Below are 15,161 nucleotides of genomic sequence, written 5' to 3'. Positions count from 1 at the left end.
TTATTGCTGCTGTTGAAGCGTCCTCCGTGTCCCTCAGGAATCTCTTGGGAGCACCCCGGGCTTTGACACGGAGCTGGGTGTAATGGTCTGCCCAGGGGCATTGTGGAGTCTCCCTCTCTGGAGACGTTCCCAACCCGCCTGGACGCGTTCCTGCTCTAGATGGCCCTGCCTTGGCGGGGGGATTGGACTGGGCGATCTCCAGAGGCCCCTTCCAACCCTAACGGTTCTCTTGGGGATCTTGCTCCCCGTCGAGGTGCTTGGGGAGGTGCCCAGGCTGAGGGGCAGGGAAGGAGTGGGGGCCCATGATCTCACTTGGCTCTGCCCAGAGCAGAGGTGCTTGAAGTTTTGTTGGCTACTGGATTCCATTTCATGATGGACTGCAGTTAACACAGTCTTTTGTGGTCATTGGCAAGACAGAAGCCCCTACAGATTTGCTGTCTTCCTTTAGCTGGTAGCTACTCTGTGTGTGCAGAAGCATTTAATAGATGTTTTTAATTGTCTGTTAGGCACAAGCTGGGAGGAGGTAGTGGAGAAAGCATCTTGGTGTCACAGCTTCAGCATGGGCTGACACTGGAATTTGAACACAGCGATTCACCGCGTCGGCTGCGTCTCGTACTTAGTGAATTACTAGCAATTATGAATAAGGTAAATGTCTCTATTTCTAGGCATTTGCAAGTTTTACATCACGGAAGTGTGCTCTGGATGGATTGATGTACTCTCTGGTTCGGTCTCTGGTGCTGCTGCTGCTGTGTGTGGGTACTCCAGTTCTCATCTGCTTCACCAAAACTCAAAGTCTCAGTCTGATTGAACTGGGACCTGGGTTTAAACCCCTCGTGTATCCCCCTCGCTTCCTATAGGAAGTCCTTCCTCCTTGGAACAAATGAGGGTGATGCTTGCTAATCTGATAAAGACTCTGTGATATGCTGTACTCAAATATAACATGATTTTAGGAAGTATCAGTGCAAAAATCATATTTGAAAATGAAATTAGGACTTTTCTCCATCCAGTTCTTTACTCCTATTGCAGTATGATATTAGACAGCATATTTCTCTTACTCCTCCTTCTTGGCCCCCTACTCCTTCCAGCACTTTATTTTTCTTGTGTAAACTTCCTATGTATTTAGAATTGTCAGTGAGCTACTTTTCCTTCCTCTGGAAAGAACCAACGATACCAGCTGTGTTGAACTAATTCTGCTAATAAATATTTCGTATTCTAAACGCTTTTCGTGCCTGTTCTGTGTTGATAGCTGTACATTTTGGCAGGTTTATATATTTAATCTGCTGAATGTAAAGCCATAAAAGGCTGATCAGACAGTTTGCTTCATAACACCTGTTTGATGATGGTGAATAATGTCTTGTAGGTGTTGGAATCCAATGGCGAGTTTTTCCTCAAATCTTCCGAGCTCTTTGAGAGCCCTGTTTACCTGGAGGAGGCAGCTGATGTTCTCTGCATTTTGCAAGCAGGTGAAGTATTCTGTATTTGTAGTGTTTTCTAATCTCTTACAAATGTAACAAAATAACTTGGAGCCACTGTGACTGATTTAAGGTTAATCTAGGTTGACAAGCTCTTTGAGAGAGGAATAGATCGTAGGTTGATTCTTCCATTCATTGGTTTAAGTGTGTTATTTTATATATGAAATGTGAGATTTTAGTTGTTTCACAGTGAAACACTGTGACTTTCAAACCCCTCTTTTCATCCAGAGCTGCCATCACTGTTGCCGATAGTTGATGTGGCTGAAGCTCTTTTGCACGTTAAAAATGGGGCCTGGTTCCTCTGCCTTCTGGTGGCCAATGTTCCTGATAGCTTCAATGAGGGTGAGTTACAGTTTCTTCTTGTCCAGATAACTTTTTCTAGAGGTCTGAAATGATTTCTAGCAATACAGCTAATTTTGGGCTAAACCGTGTGTCATACATATTTGAAATGAAGAGTGTTTCACTTGCAAAATACCATTTTAATACATTTATACCTAGAGATGCTGATGGGCTCCCAATCTCATGTTGATTTCCCTTTCTTGTAGACTCACTGTGTGGATGTTGCAGCTGTTCATGTGTAGGTCACCTTTATAAAGGCTGACTCAAGCGGTGAATGACCAGGACTACAAACCTGGTCTGGCCTTGTCAGTAGTTCTTGTCTCTTACCAGGTGAAAAATTTGTATTTCTGGTGCCTGATTAACATCCCTTATCTCACGATGAGATTGCAGTCTCCAGGGCTGCCAGATGCACAAGGTACATCATACAGAGTATGAGTTGTGATTGGGTGACACACGAATCTGTAATTACCCTGTAAATTCTCTGAGGAGAAAGACTATCTCCTTGTTTTGCCTGTTTAGTGTAGATCATGTGTTCTTGCCCAGACGAAGTTTGTGTGGCCCAACTAGTAAATGATAGTGAGCTGAACAGAACAGTCTGGTTTGTGTGGTTTTGTTCATGTGGCTTTCTGTTGGAAAGGCTGGATTTTCTTACACCTCCTGTTGGATGTTAAGTGTGCAGGGGTTTGATTAAGAATGGAGAACGGCAGGATGAGGAAAGTGTTGGAGGCCGACGCAGGACAGAAGCACTCCGCCACCTGTGTAAAATGAACCCTTCCCAAGCTCTGAGGGTCCGGGGCATGGTGGTAAGTCTGTCATTAGTCTGTCATGAGAATCATCATTATTGGAGCTTTAAAAACAACAAAGATGATTGAACCTGAGCATTTTATGTAGGTGGAAGAGTGTCATCTACCAGGTCTTGGTGTGGCTTTGACCTTGGATCACACCAAAAATGAATCTTCAGATGATGGAGTGAGTGACTTGGTGTGTTTTGTGAGCGGTTTGCTGCTTGGAACAAATGCAAAGGTTCGAACTTGGTTCGGAACTTTCATCCGAAATGGCCAACAGGTATGAAGGTCTTTGAATATTCTGCTGCTCTTAGTGCTTGCTGTAATTTCTCTCGATATGGGCACCCCTATTTGCCTGAATGCAAATAAATCCTGTCTTGGAGCTGCTTGTACAAGGCAGCAGCTTTCAGTTGTTCCTCTGAGAGATTGTCAGGCATAGAAACCAGGGGATTGTAAGCTTCTAATGTTTACCTGATGAATATATTCATCCTCAGTGTTCACAATGGGAAGTTGTGTCTTGACTTCCTTATGCAGCTGAGTTAGTTTAAAGATTGTGTTTTGGTGTAATAAGCTGTTGTAATATCGTGTGTTGCTGTTGCCCTGGTATTGAAAATTCGATCTAAAAAGAATTCTTCTCCCCTTTCCCTCCCCCCTTCTGTTTTTTTCTCTTGACTTCATCATTACGGAAGCTTCTATTTAATACATTGTTCAATGGGATGAATTTTACATTGTTGCTCTCATCTTTTAACCTCTTACACAGAGAAAAAGAGATAATATCAGTTCTGTGCTTTGGCAAATGAGGAGGCAGCTGCTCCTGGAGCTCATGGGAATCCTTCCCACGGTTCGCAGCACACACATTGTTGAAGAAGCAGATGTTGATATGGAGCCAAATGTGTCTGTGTATTCAGGACTGAAGGAAGAGCATGTCGTGAAAGCCAGCGCATTGTTACGTCTCTATTGCGCTTTGATGGGAATTGCTGGGCTGAAGTAATGAATGTTCTAATGCTCCGTGTTCTTTATTCACTGTCTATCTGTTTAAACAGAGGTTGAGAGCTTTGTGCACTTCTAACATGAGCTGTCTCTTAGTGCCATGGTGTCCTTGGAACAGGACTTGCCAGTTTTGGTATCAGGGGAGGCCCTTCTCATGTGTGGAGGGCTGGATCTGCCAGCTCATGGGAGCTTCTTTAGAGTGCAGAGAGCAAATATTACTTGCAATAATAAGTAATGCCAAGGTTCCTGGAGGGAGGGATGGTTTTCACTTTCCAGTATTATTCTCAGTAGAAAAGGGTTTTTTCATTCTGATGGTAAAGATCCATTTATCAACTTCACTGAGTGTTTTGGTTTAATCTAAAATAATTAAGTAAACGGCGGTGCTCTCTTCAGTGCTGCAAAATCAGTTCTCCAGGCTTGTTAAAAGAAGTCTAAGCCCAAGTGGTTGGAGCAGCATGTAGAAGAGAAAGTAGTGAAAAGCCCTAGCAACATAGACAATGAATTCTGAATTTCTATTCCTTTGCTTTTACTTTCTAGAGGGTGCTAATGTAGCATCTTTACACACTGTTAGTTTTAATTTAGGTATTTTGTACTAATAGGCAAGATTATATCCGGGGAAGTTTTCTTACTGTTGTTCTCTCTTAACAGAGATTTTTATGTCTTTAAGTTTAAGGAGAATTACGAGCTAATCTTGATATTTACTGAAAGCAACTTGATAAACAGATTAAATAACAGAGAAAATGTAATCTTTAACCACTGTGATGAGATGGGAAATGTCACTTTAAAATTAGCAGCACGGCTTTTGTTCTTTCTCTGTCCTATTCAGGCCAACTGATGAAGAAGCTGAGCAGCTACTGCAGCTAATGACCAGCCGGCCTCCGGCAACTCCAGCTGGTGTTCGCTTTGTATCTCTTTCCTTTTGTATGCTTCTGGCCTTCTCCACTCTTGTCAGGTACCTCTCAATAGAGGAGGAACTTTGTAAAGACGTTAACGTTTTAGCACTGTTAAGGTAGTGACCTCCCCAGAGCTGCACGTTTTTTCTCTCCTAGTTCTGTATACAAACTTCTGTATGTTCATTGAAGGTGTTTAGCTCAGACTGTGGTGAGTAAATTGATATTGCACTCTGCTCTCCCTCTTGTTTATAGCAAATCTTTTGAGAGGGGAGCATCGGCGTTAGCTTCATTTGGAATGGTTTTTGCTAAATATCAGTGTTTATGAGCCAAAATGAAAGTGTCAGAATGTCTCCTGGCTTAAGATTCCTCCAGTACTGGCTTTTCTGCTAGTAATTGTTAGCAGAACTAGTGGTGTTTCCTGGCGAAAGGATCTTATAAGGATTTTCTTTGTGCAGCACCCCAGAACAAGAGCAACTCATGGTTATGTGGCTCAGTTGGATGATAAAGGAAGAAGCTTACTTTGAAAGGTGAGAGCAGGCATCTTTTGGTTTTGATCATTCCAGTAGTCTCACATTTACTTCTGTCCTATTGGAAATTAACTCCTCCTCTTTGTTATCATTAGCATTTCAGGTGTGTCTGCTTCTTTTGGAGAGATGCTTCTCTTGGTAGCCATGTATTTCCATAGTAACCAGCTCAGTGCTATCATTGATTTGGTCTGCTCCACCTTGGGAATGAAGGTAAATCCTAAACTGTTTCTAGCACGTACATTTCTCTGTTCTTTAACTTTTTGCTGTGTATTTGTAGTCTTTTATCTACTTCAGTTTGACATAAAGAACTTTGGTTTTGCTGTTACACTTACAGCAAACGTAAAGGGGGAAAAAAGGGTACCTATATAAATGAGTCCCTCTAGAAAAACATTAAACCATGCATTCCTCTTGGTACAGGGGAGTGTTATGATAAAAGTACATTGAAAAAGTGCTGACCTGATGAAATCATTATCTGCAAGAAAGGATCTTTTTTAGAAGACTAATTGAAGTAATTTCCAAACTGAGCTGCAAGTATTTTATCTTAAATAGTTTAGAGAAAAATGTAGATATGTAATCATTAATTTCTGAAGATTACCAAGGGAGACTTGCCTTCACGTTACTGTGGTGAAGCAGTGTCTCGTCAGAAGTCAAAGTTAGGCAGGTAGTTTTTTGGATAAGGAAGATACGGAGTGATGAACTTGTGACGTTTGAAAACGGTTTTGCCTGTGAAGTATAGATGTGAATGTTTCCTGGGTATCATAGTGAAGACAAGTTTAGATGTACTTATTTACAAGAAAGCTAGAACTTAAAATTACAAGTTCTTTGTTCTTTGTTTCAGATTGTTATTAAGCCCAGCTCTCTCAGCAGAATGAAGACAATCTTCACACAGGAGATATTCACTGAACAGGTATTTTAAGCTTGGGTCTTCCCAGAAGAATCCAAGTACTGATGGTACTGGAGGGCCTTGGCTCTTTCTTCTTCTACTCTCATCTGAATATGCTTTTTGAACATTTGGCTTTTTAAATAATAGCCAAGCAAAGGAACAATTTTTATTCACTGTGACATAATGTTTTGCAGTAGCAGGAGATAGTTCACAAATGTAGTATGTGTGCTACAGTTTTGCACATGCTGTGTTAAACTACACAAAAATGTTCTTCAGCTTCCAAACAGCCAAAAATAAGTAAATGCCAGAAAGACTGTAGCTGTGTATGTTTGGTGGTAAGTTGAACATTTGTGGTATTTTTTTGTGTTAATTACAACTTTACTTTAGGTTGTTACGGCCCATGCAGTCCGTGTGCCTGTTACAGGCAATCTCAGTGCCAACATTACGGGGTTTTTACCTATTCACTGCATTTACCAGCTGTTAAAAAGTCGATCATTCACCAAGCACAAAGTATCCATTAAGGTATGACCTTCACTGTATTTCTGTTCATAATATTGACTACGTTTTGCAGGCTGGGGTTTTTTTGGTTGAATTTTAGGAACAGAATTCTTGATGACTCTTATAGCCTATTGCCATGTAATTGAAGAAGGAACTGTGTATTAAGCAGGGTACCCAGTTTTAGCTCTGTAATTCAGAGGCCACAACTTAGTGAAATTAAAAATAGTAAGAGAGTTCTCTCTCTTCCCCTGCGCTTCATAAAATTACATTTGGAATATTTCAAGCCAGGGCAAGTTTTATTGGTGGGTCTGCACAGAGCAGGGTCCATGATACACAGGATAAAGCTTATGACCAGGCCCAACTCAGAACTGGTGTTGTGCTTTCCAGAGCCAAGCCTCATTCAGTTACATTTTTTGTAACTAGTTAAAAGGGATGTACTTGCAGCTAAACCAAACTGCTCTCCAGCTTTGAAACTGAACAGATAATGCCATGTGTTTTCTAGGACTGGATCTATCGGCAGCTCTGTGAAACCACCACTCCACTCCATCCTCAGTTGCTTCCTCTCATTGATGTCTACATTAACTCTATTCTTACTCCTGCATCTAAATCCAACCCAGAGGCCACAAATCAGCCTGTCACAGAACAGGAGATACTGAATGTTTTTCAAGGACTGACCGGGGTAAATGATTTGTTTGTTTCTTTCATGTACTTCAATGCGAAGTGTGGTGCAGTGTTTTGTGTGTATGCTTGATGCAGATTTAGCAAGTTGCCTCACCTTTTTGGCTTTAATGCCTGCATAGTAAACTGCCTCCTACTACGTATGCTTGATGCAGATTTAGCAAGTTGCCTCGCCTTTTTGTCTTTAATGCCTGCATGGTAAACTGCCTCCTACTATGGGGGTGGTCATATGTTTCGAAGTGAATCGTGTTAGTGGTACTCAGATTTTTAGGAGGATTGCTATTTGTCCCTGTCTTACCCTTTTTCTTGCAAACGCACCAACTCACGCAGTTAAAAACACAAAGAAAAGCACTTCATGGATTAAAAAGTGGAGGTGTTTACGTAGGATTTGTATAATTTTTATATAGACTTGATCTTGTTAGATAAAGGTACTATTTAACTGAAGCACTCCAGGTATTTTTGGAAGAAGCATTTTCATGTTGATAGAAGCATGAGAATGGTCACTTGGACAAACGTAGAATGAGTGGCAAGTATTGACTTGCATCAGAATCCTGGGATTACTCCTTATTAGCGTCCCAAGATGTCAAAAATACAGTTTATTTTTGAAACTTGTTAAAAAAAAGAAGTTCCCTGCAACTTTAATCTTGGGCCTTGGTTTGGTATTTGTACACAAGGTTCACTGCCTGAACTTTCTCATATTTGCAAGGAAAAGCCAGTTTTTGTTCTCAAGTAACAGAAATGCAGTATGACCTTTCTATTTGGTTTTGTGTACAGGGAGAAAATACTCGTCTTACTCAACGATACAGCATCACAACACAATTGCTTGTCCTCTACTATGTCCTGTCATACGAAGAAGCGCTCCTGGCAAGCACAAAGATACTAGGTACATATGAGTGCAGCAGTGGAAAACAGATGAACTGAAACTTAGATGCAAAGAGAAGAATTCTTGCAATAACCAGAATTCATGTTCCTGTCACATTCAAACAACATAAAAAGCTTAGATTCTTGTAATAAATGCAGCATTGCTGTACAAATTTGGAATAGTTTCTGCTAAAACTCTGTAGTTGAGTAGTTTGTTTTCCAGATTAAAAAGGGTCCGAGCTAACCAGAAAGTTACCAGACTTCTGAATTCCGTCAGGTTGTTGTCTATTCATGTGTCACCAAACTTGCACACACGTTTCTTTGGGTTGGCAATGTTATAGTTGACAATACTGAATGATCTCTTTAAATCAGTTCTTCAAGAATGTTGTGTAGTTTATCGACAGAGCTTAATTTCATTGAAAACATAGTGTTTATGTCTGGTGGGTGTTTTTACCTACCCTCTTTAGGGTGCCAAACTTGCAACATTCATCAGTGCTATTTTCTTCATGCTATCGGAGAAAGAGTAAAGTACTATAAAATAAATTACAGTTCTTCCTGCATTTCTTACTTGCACCTCACTATTTATTTTTAGAATAAAAACCCTTGAGTAAAGGAAGTGCACATTTGAGCGATGATCTCAAAATCAGCTGGACTTGGTCAAAGATTGTATGGAGACCCTGCAAACAAATCTAAATGCCAGGGAATCTGTTAAATGGAAATCTTCACAGAGATGGTTTCCTGAACAGCTTAATTTAATACTTTCACAGGAATGAGCTGTGTTCTTTGAATTTTCTCTATTTTACCCAGATGGTACAGAAACAAGTGCTTTTACATTTTCTTTATTGATTCGGTTGGGGAAATAATTTTTTCCCAACTGTAGCTGTTACATGTGGTTTCTTGTCCTGTTCCCTTACAGCTGCCATGCAGAGAAAACCCAAGTCTTACTCTTCAGCATTAATGGATCAGATTCCAATCAAGTACCTCATCCGGCAGGCACAAGGATTGCAACAGGAGCTGGGAGGTACATCTGTGTGTGAAAGTCTAATGTGTGTGAAGAAGGAAGGCTACGCATGCTTCCAGCCCAGCGGCTGTTACCTCTTCCATTGTGTGCCTTCCTTTCTCTTTCTTTTAAAATCTGTCAGTAATAGCTGTGAGATTACAGGTACATGTTTGAAGAGAAATAGTGAAAGTTTGAGGAAGGCAGTTCTTTTTAGAGTAGGCCTTGCCTATCTGGAGTAGGTTTCAGAGTAGGAATTGCCTGAGAATTCCAGAAATTATTCCAGGCTGAGTTGAAGGGTTACTGTAGGGTCCTCCCACCTTTTCAAAAGGTAACTTTTCCTTTCTGTTGCAGTTAGAATATGAGGCTATAAACACACAAGCACACTGAACTTCTTGGCAGTGATTCAGTTAAGGTCTGTTGTTGAAATGATGGGCACAAATATGTTGAGGTGAAAGATGTAGCTGCTCAAATCTAAGGTGTGTACTTTCTTAATACCCCCAAAGGCTTGCATTCTGCACTGTTACGCCTCCTGGCAACGAACTATCCACACCTCTGCATTGTGGACGACTGGATCTGTGAGGAGCAGATCACGGGCACTGATGCCTTACTGAGGAGGATGCTTCTTACAAACACTGCGAAGAATCACTCTCCCAAACAGCTCCAGGAAGGTAAACTACTTCATCTGAAGGAAGCAGTGTTCTTTTTAAATTGGTTGGAATATAGTTGATTGGGAAGTGTGTAGCCATTTAATTCATTTGATCATGCTGCATCTGTATACTGAAAATGTTCTGCTGCCAAGTCAGAAATAATGTCAGAAGTCCACTTTTACCAAGATCCCATTGTCTTTATTTTACAGCATTTTCCATGCTGCCTGGAAATCATACCCAGCTGATGCAGATCCTGGAACATTTAACACTTCTCTCAGCTGCTGAATTGATTCCTTATGCAGAAGTGTTGACATCAAATATGAATCGCTTGCTGAACGCTGGAGTCCCTCGGGGGATTCTTCAGACTGTCAACAAACTTTGGATGGTTCTTAACACCGTGATGCCGAGAAGGTAGGCTCAAAGTACTGTTCGAGTGTTGTTGCTGTTAGGTGGAATGCCACTTTCTGTTTCAAAACTCATGACATAGTGCCTCTGTCTGGGAAACTGGAGGTTGTGACTGAATAGAATGTGTTGGTTTTGAATTCCTTTTTGCTCCTTGAAATTTTTAACCTCTGCATTTAAAAGGAAGGTAGTTCGTGTTCTCATGGGAAAGGAAGCCACCAGTTTGCTTAAAATATGGTATAGTTTTATATAGTGTACATTTTTTGTGATGAATTAGTGATGAAACATGAACTCATTCTGGTAAGAACATGCCTTTTCTGAGGAAGTGAGTGATCTATTGGAGGAAAAACAGTTTGGTTACTGCAGTTGCAGTGAACATAAGTTAACTGTATCAGGGGCTGCAGATGAAGTATGGGGGGTTTGCCTCTTGATAGGCCTAGAAAAATACAGCAAACAAGTAAGTGATTTTCCAGATACTTATGTGTGATCCCTTTTCTCATATGGATTATCTATTTAAAAAACCATAAAACCGATCTCATTTTAGGTTGTGGGTGATGACTGTTAATGCTCTGCAGCCTTCAGTAAAAATAGTCCGACAGCAGAAATACACTCAGAATGATCTGATGATTGATCCCTTGATTGTTCTGAGGTGTGATCAGAGAGTTCATAGGTAAGCCCGTTAGCTTTTTACATTCTGTGCTACTTACATGGGTACATTGCGCATGCTAAACATAAAGGTGTCTTCTAGAAAACTTCTACAAGCTTTCAGTACCACAAAACACAGTTTCAAACTAATCACATGAGCTTGTAAGTTCCATCTTGTTTTGTATTAAGCTTGTTGATGTGAGGACTGAGTGAGCTGGGGATGCTGTTTCAGCATGTCACACTGTCCAGCCGTGTGTCTGGTTGGGCAACCTTACATCCAATTCTATTTTGGAAACTTTGAGATTTGTACATAGGTCATCCATTTTAGATTTGTGTGTGTGAATTTGTTCTAAATAGACATTGCAGCACACTTAAAATGGCTGCTGCCACATGGTGGTGGTGGTGGCTGAGGTTGTAGCTGTAACATCCTTTCACTTCGCACTGTTTTTGTCATCCTTCGTGAGCCTGTTGGTATTCCATCTTTTTGGCTAACGGTTTCACCCAGTGGATGCTGGATGGATATGACAAAGGTAGATTTGCTTAATTTCTCAAGAAAGTCTTTTAGTAGTACTTAGGAATTAGCTCCTCTAGATGTCAGTGGTGACAGAGGAGGATGTGTAATGCTGCTTTATAGCTCTGATGCAGAATAAGCTGAGAATTTTAGTAGTCAAAATTATCATAATTGGTAACAATGGACCAGCTTTTAAGGAGAATATGAAATAATGCAAACAGTAAGTCACAATTTGTAAATTATAACTTTGCTTTTCACAGTAGTGAAGCAAATTGCATCTGTTACTCTAAAATGATATGGTTAAGAACTGTATGTACTTCAGCCGTTAGCTTTATTCCTTGTGTGTGCTTTTTTATGTTTTCTGTCAGTTGTGGTTTATTTTTTCCCTTTTTGTTACCCTTTTGTTCATAATAAATGGCTAATAGTCAGTTTGATTTGTTCTTCATGTTCTTGTTTGAAAGCATCTGTCCCCCCTTGCCCTTTAGCAATGGAGCCATAAATCCAATTTTCTTTTGAGTTGCTACAACTCTGCTAGACTTCAGGTTTCTGTTGATGACATCTTTAATCCTCAGCCCGTAGGTGAAATATTTAAATGTATGTTCCTTCAGCCCTGGATGCAAATGAAAAATCCTACGCTTCTAAAACTGTTAGGGAGATAGGTAATGCAGTGTGACTTGAAAATTACCATCTTGGTGTTGTGAAGCAGTTCGGAGCTTGCCTGCCTTATTTTGCTCTGTCATTCAGATAGTTATTTTTCCTTACTTCACGTGCAGCTGACCCTTTTTGGGTTTCCTTTGTTTGACAGAAATTAGTCTCTTCAGTTCCTTGGTTTTGTAGCGTACATGTGCGTGTCTGCACATGAGAGAAGTAGGACTGGATGGCAGGGCAGCAGAAAGGATGGTGACCTTTAGTATTTTGCTAGGGAAAACAGCTTTAGTACGAACCAGCCTACAACCAAATGAGCCTTTGAGAAGTGCTTTTAGTCTGTTTATATTATTACTGTCTTACTGTTTTGCCTACTGAAATGCCTTTATTTTATCATGTGTTCCTGTATCAGGAGCCCTCCTCTGATGGATATAACTTTACACATGTTGAACGGATATCTTCTTGCTTCAAAAGCTTACCTCAATTCTCATCTAAAAGAAACAGCAGAGCAGGACATTAGGCCATCCCAAAACAATGCAATGGGTCCAGAGGCCCCAGAAGTTACAAGAGAAGAATTAAAAAATGCATTGCTTGCTGCTCAGGTAAGGGGAGAAAAATGGATGTTAAATGATGTGAGGAAAGTCCATGATAAAACAGAAAAACAGAAACAGGAAATTAAAAAACGAGACCTTTTTACTTCTTTTTTTTTACTAACTTCTGTTAGGGTGAATAAGAAAACTGCCTCTGTGTTCAGATTGTTAAATATTTTAGGTCTTCTCTTTCCTAGTCTCTGACGCATCGTGTTGGTTAATTGCTTTGATACGGTTCTGTTCTGTTACAACAGAATTCTGCTTACCAGCCCTTTTGTCTTTTTGCTTGTGTTATCCAGAGGCTTGTTGTGTACTTGTATTTGGAGCAGTAAAACACGAATAAATGTGACAGACCTGTGCATGACCATTTGAACTGTGTTACTTGAGAGAAGCAGCCAGTGAGGCTGCACGATGGTTAGCTTAGGTTGACATTATGGAAATTCCTGAGTAGTCCTGTTGCACAGACAGTCTCTTCTTACCTCTGTCTGGAAGAATGTCACATCTAGAGTCACTATTAGATGATTTTTTGACTTAATAGGAAGTTCCTTATTTAAATGAGTAGTGTAGTCTCCCCTGAATGCTGTGAATTACATGGCCATGTGCTTATTTTGTGTGATCTGGATGCTTTAAGGGAACACTGGATATTTATTTTGAAACAGTGCAAGATTCCGTTGAACTTACTCTTTTGATCTGTTATGATGATTATCTGGTGGATTTAAGTTTTTTTCTTTTTGAGTCTTGATTCGGATAAAGTGTTGGGATTTTTTTGATGTTCTATAGGATTTGTGATTCTTGAACTGACTTGTTTTTATTCTGTGGGAAAAAACACTATAGCTATGAATTCTAGCTACCTGATAGTCGTCTGTTTCATAAGTAGTCATTAGTTTGTATTTGATTTCTTTGATTTCATTGGGGTTTGTTTTATGCATGTTAATGTTGCTTATTTTCTTCACAGGACAGTGCTGCTGTGCAGATCCTTCTAGAGATCTGCTTACCTACAGAAGAAGAGAAATCCCACAGCAGTAATACTCACAGTTTGCTGAAGAGTGTTCATGGTACCACAGGCCCTAAGAGTCCTGAGCCAGAAGAAGAAGACAGCTTGCTGTGTAATCTTCGAGAGGTCCAGTGTCTGATCTGCTGTCTGCTGCACCAGATGTATATAGCTGATCCCAACATAGTTAAACTAGTTCATTTCCAGGTCAGCTTTGCTCTATTTTAGTTTTTTTTCATGTTTCCTCTGGTTAAGAAACAGCCAGATGAAAATGTCAAAGGATGTTGAACGCTGTTACTCAGAAATTAAACCAGCCCACTTTTCTGTTCCCCATCCTGTCAAATTTGTAGCACATGCATTTTCCCCATGTTTCAATGCTTGGACTCTGTGTTGTGGCCGAGAAGGGAGCATCTAAGCTATGCCTGTTCCTTATGCCTATGAGAAAGCCTGTTCCTCATTATTAAACATAATCTTTGTTCGTGCCTCTGCCCTTTTTCGTTCCAAAATAATTTGTCCATTCTAGGCCAAGGAAAACTGGCCTGATCATCTTCGGGTTAGTTGCTCCATGTCATTTGTGGGTTAGTTATTTTTTGTGGCCATGTTTTCACTTTAGTATGCCCATTATTCAAAACTGTAATTTGGCTTCAAATGTAAACATCATCCATCTTATCTTCCCTTTTTGCTAGGGCATGGTGCCTCTCTTCAGAGTGGGAGGAAAGAGGTTGCCCCTGCCAAAGCAGCTGTGTGCCTTCAAAAGAAAGAAGTGGGGAAAGGCTGGCTATTTTTTAAATATGAATGTGGTTTTGGTGTGTGGTAAATTGCTCGTTGCCAAATGGCAACAAATTTAACAAATTCACTCCTCTTTAAAAGGAGTTAATTCGCCTTGACCCAGAACTGATTAAGTGCTGGAACAGTCATAATGGTGCAGCCATGAAATAAGCAAATTGGGGCCTATGATGAAGTTTGGAACATGGGGGAAAGACACAGGAGAGGGTCACTGCAGTCCAGTTTAGTTGTAGGAGTGGGGGGATAATTTCTAGGCAAGTGGTACATTGAATATTGAGGATAAAGAACTGATTCAGACCCTGCGTTTCTCACCCAGCCTGCCTCTTGGTGCCTTGAGGTACAGGCCTGTTGCTTCTAGTTCTGAACAAATCTGAGATTTACAAGTATATTAGTTTGAAACAGCATTAACACAGATAAAATGGGATATTTTAATTGAAGCAGAATTTTTAAACCACCTTTGACACATCTGTTTTCTTACGCAGGGTTATCCATGTGAACTTCTGGCACTGACAGTGGCAGGGATTCCGTCGATGCACATCTGTCTGGATTTCATACCAGAGCTCATTGCTCAGCCTGAACTTGAAAAACAGGTACTGTACAGTCATCTAGTTTGAGAATCACTGTAAGTAGTTAACCCTGATGAAGTATTGGTTAAGGGCAGAAAATTAAAGGATCACTAAAAAAAGTCCTGTTCTAACTTGCCTGGGATATTAAGCTAGTATCTGTAGCACTTTTACCTTAAATTAAAGGCCTGGTTTTTAAACCCCCTTCAAATTGAGGATTGTGACAACTCCTCTAACATACCTCTGTACACTTGCTTAGGAAACACTCATGGATTTCAATATTACCTTCAAGCACATGAATAAAAGTACTTTTCAATAGTGACTTTCATTCTTTATATTGAGTATATATCAGTTGGCAAAAATTTTTCCTACTTAGTTTTCATCTGATATTTGTAGCTACAGGAACTTACATGAAGATTGGAATTCTAAAAACCTTTTTTTGCAAAGATACTCTG

At 40.3% G+C, this 15,161-nt stretch overlaps 1 protein-coding gene across 1 annotated transcript in view; it reads left to right on the top strand.

The window, feature by feature from the left end:
• Nucleotides 1-506: 506 nt before the first annotated feature.
• The window catches only part of INTS2 (integrator complex subunit 2), a gene marked incomplete at its 5' end in the record, with an annotated part of 16,762 nt that continues 2,107 nt past the window's right edge, over nt 507-15,161 (top strand). Inside the window, 20 exons of the mRNA XM_010021338.1 lie at nt 507-645; nt 1,361-1,463; nt 1,701-1,814; nt 2,484-2,614; nt 2,703-2,876; nt 3,357-3,583; nt 4,413-4,538; nt 4,935-5,006; nt 5,102-5,216; nt 5,845-5,913; nt 6,277-6,411; nt 6,890-7,066; nt 7,840-7,948; nt 8,843-8,947; nt 9,430-9,594; nt 9,783-9,984; nt 10,520-10,645; nt 12,189-12,378; nt 13,322-13,564; nt 14,626-14,733. Coding sequence (XP_010019640.1) covers nt 507-645; nt 1,361-1,463; nt 1,701-1,814; nt 2,484-2,614; nt 2,703-2,876; nt 3,357-3,583; nt 4,413-4,538; nt 4,935-5,006; nt 5,102-5,216; nt 5,845-5,913; nt 6,277-6,411; nt 6,890-7,066; nt 7,840-7,948; nt 8,843-8,947; nt 9,430-9,594; nt 9,783-9,984; nt 10,520-10,645; nt 12,189-12,378; nt 13,322-13,564; nt 14,626-14,733 — 2,830 coding nt within the window. The remainder of the gene's footprint in view (nt 646-1,360; nt 1,464-1,700; nt 1,815-2,483; nt 2,615-2,702; nt 2,877-3,356; nt 3,584-4,412; nt 4,539-4,934; nt 5,007-5,101; nt 5,217-5,844; nt 5,914-6,276; nt 6,412-6,889; nt 7,067-7,839; nt 7,949-8,842; nt 8,948-9,429; nt 9,595-9,782; nt 9,985-10,519; nt 10,646-12,188; nt 12,379-13,321; nt 13,565-14,625; nt 14,734-15,161) is intronic.

The sequence above is a fragment of the Nestor notabilis genome, unplaced genomic scaffold (assembly GCF_000696875.1).
Source record: "Nestor notabilis isolate BGI_N333 unplaced genomic scaffold, ASM69687v1 scaffold8949, whole genome shotgun sequence".
In the NCBI taxonomy this organism is placed as follows: Eukaryota; Metazoa; Chordata; class Aves; order Psittaciformes; family Psittacidae; genus Nestor; species Nestor notabilis.
This window is presented reverse-complemented; position numbering and strand designations above follow the sequence as displayed.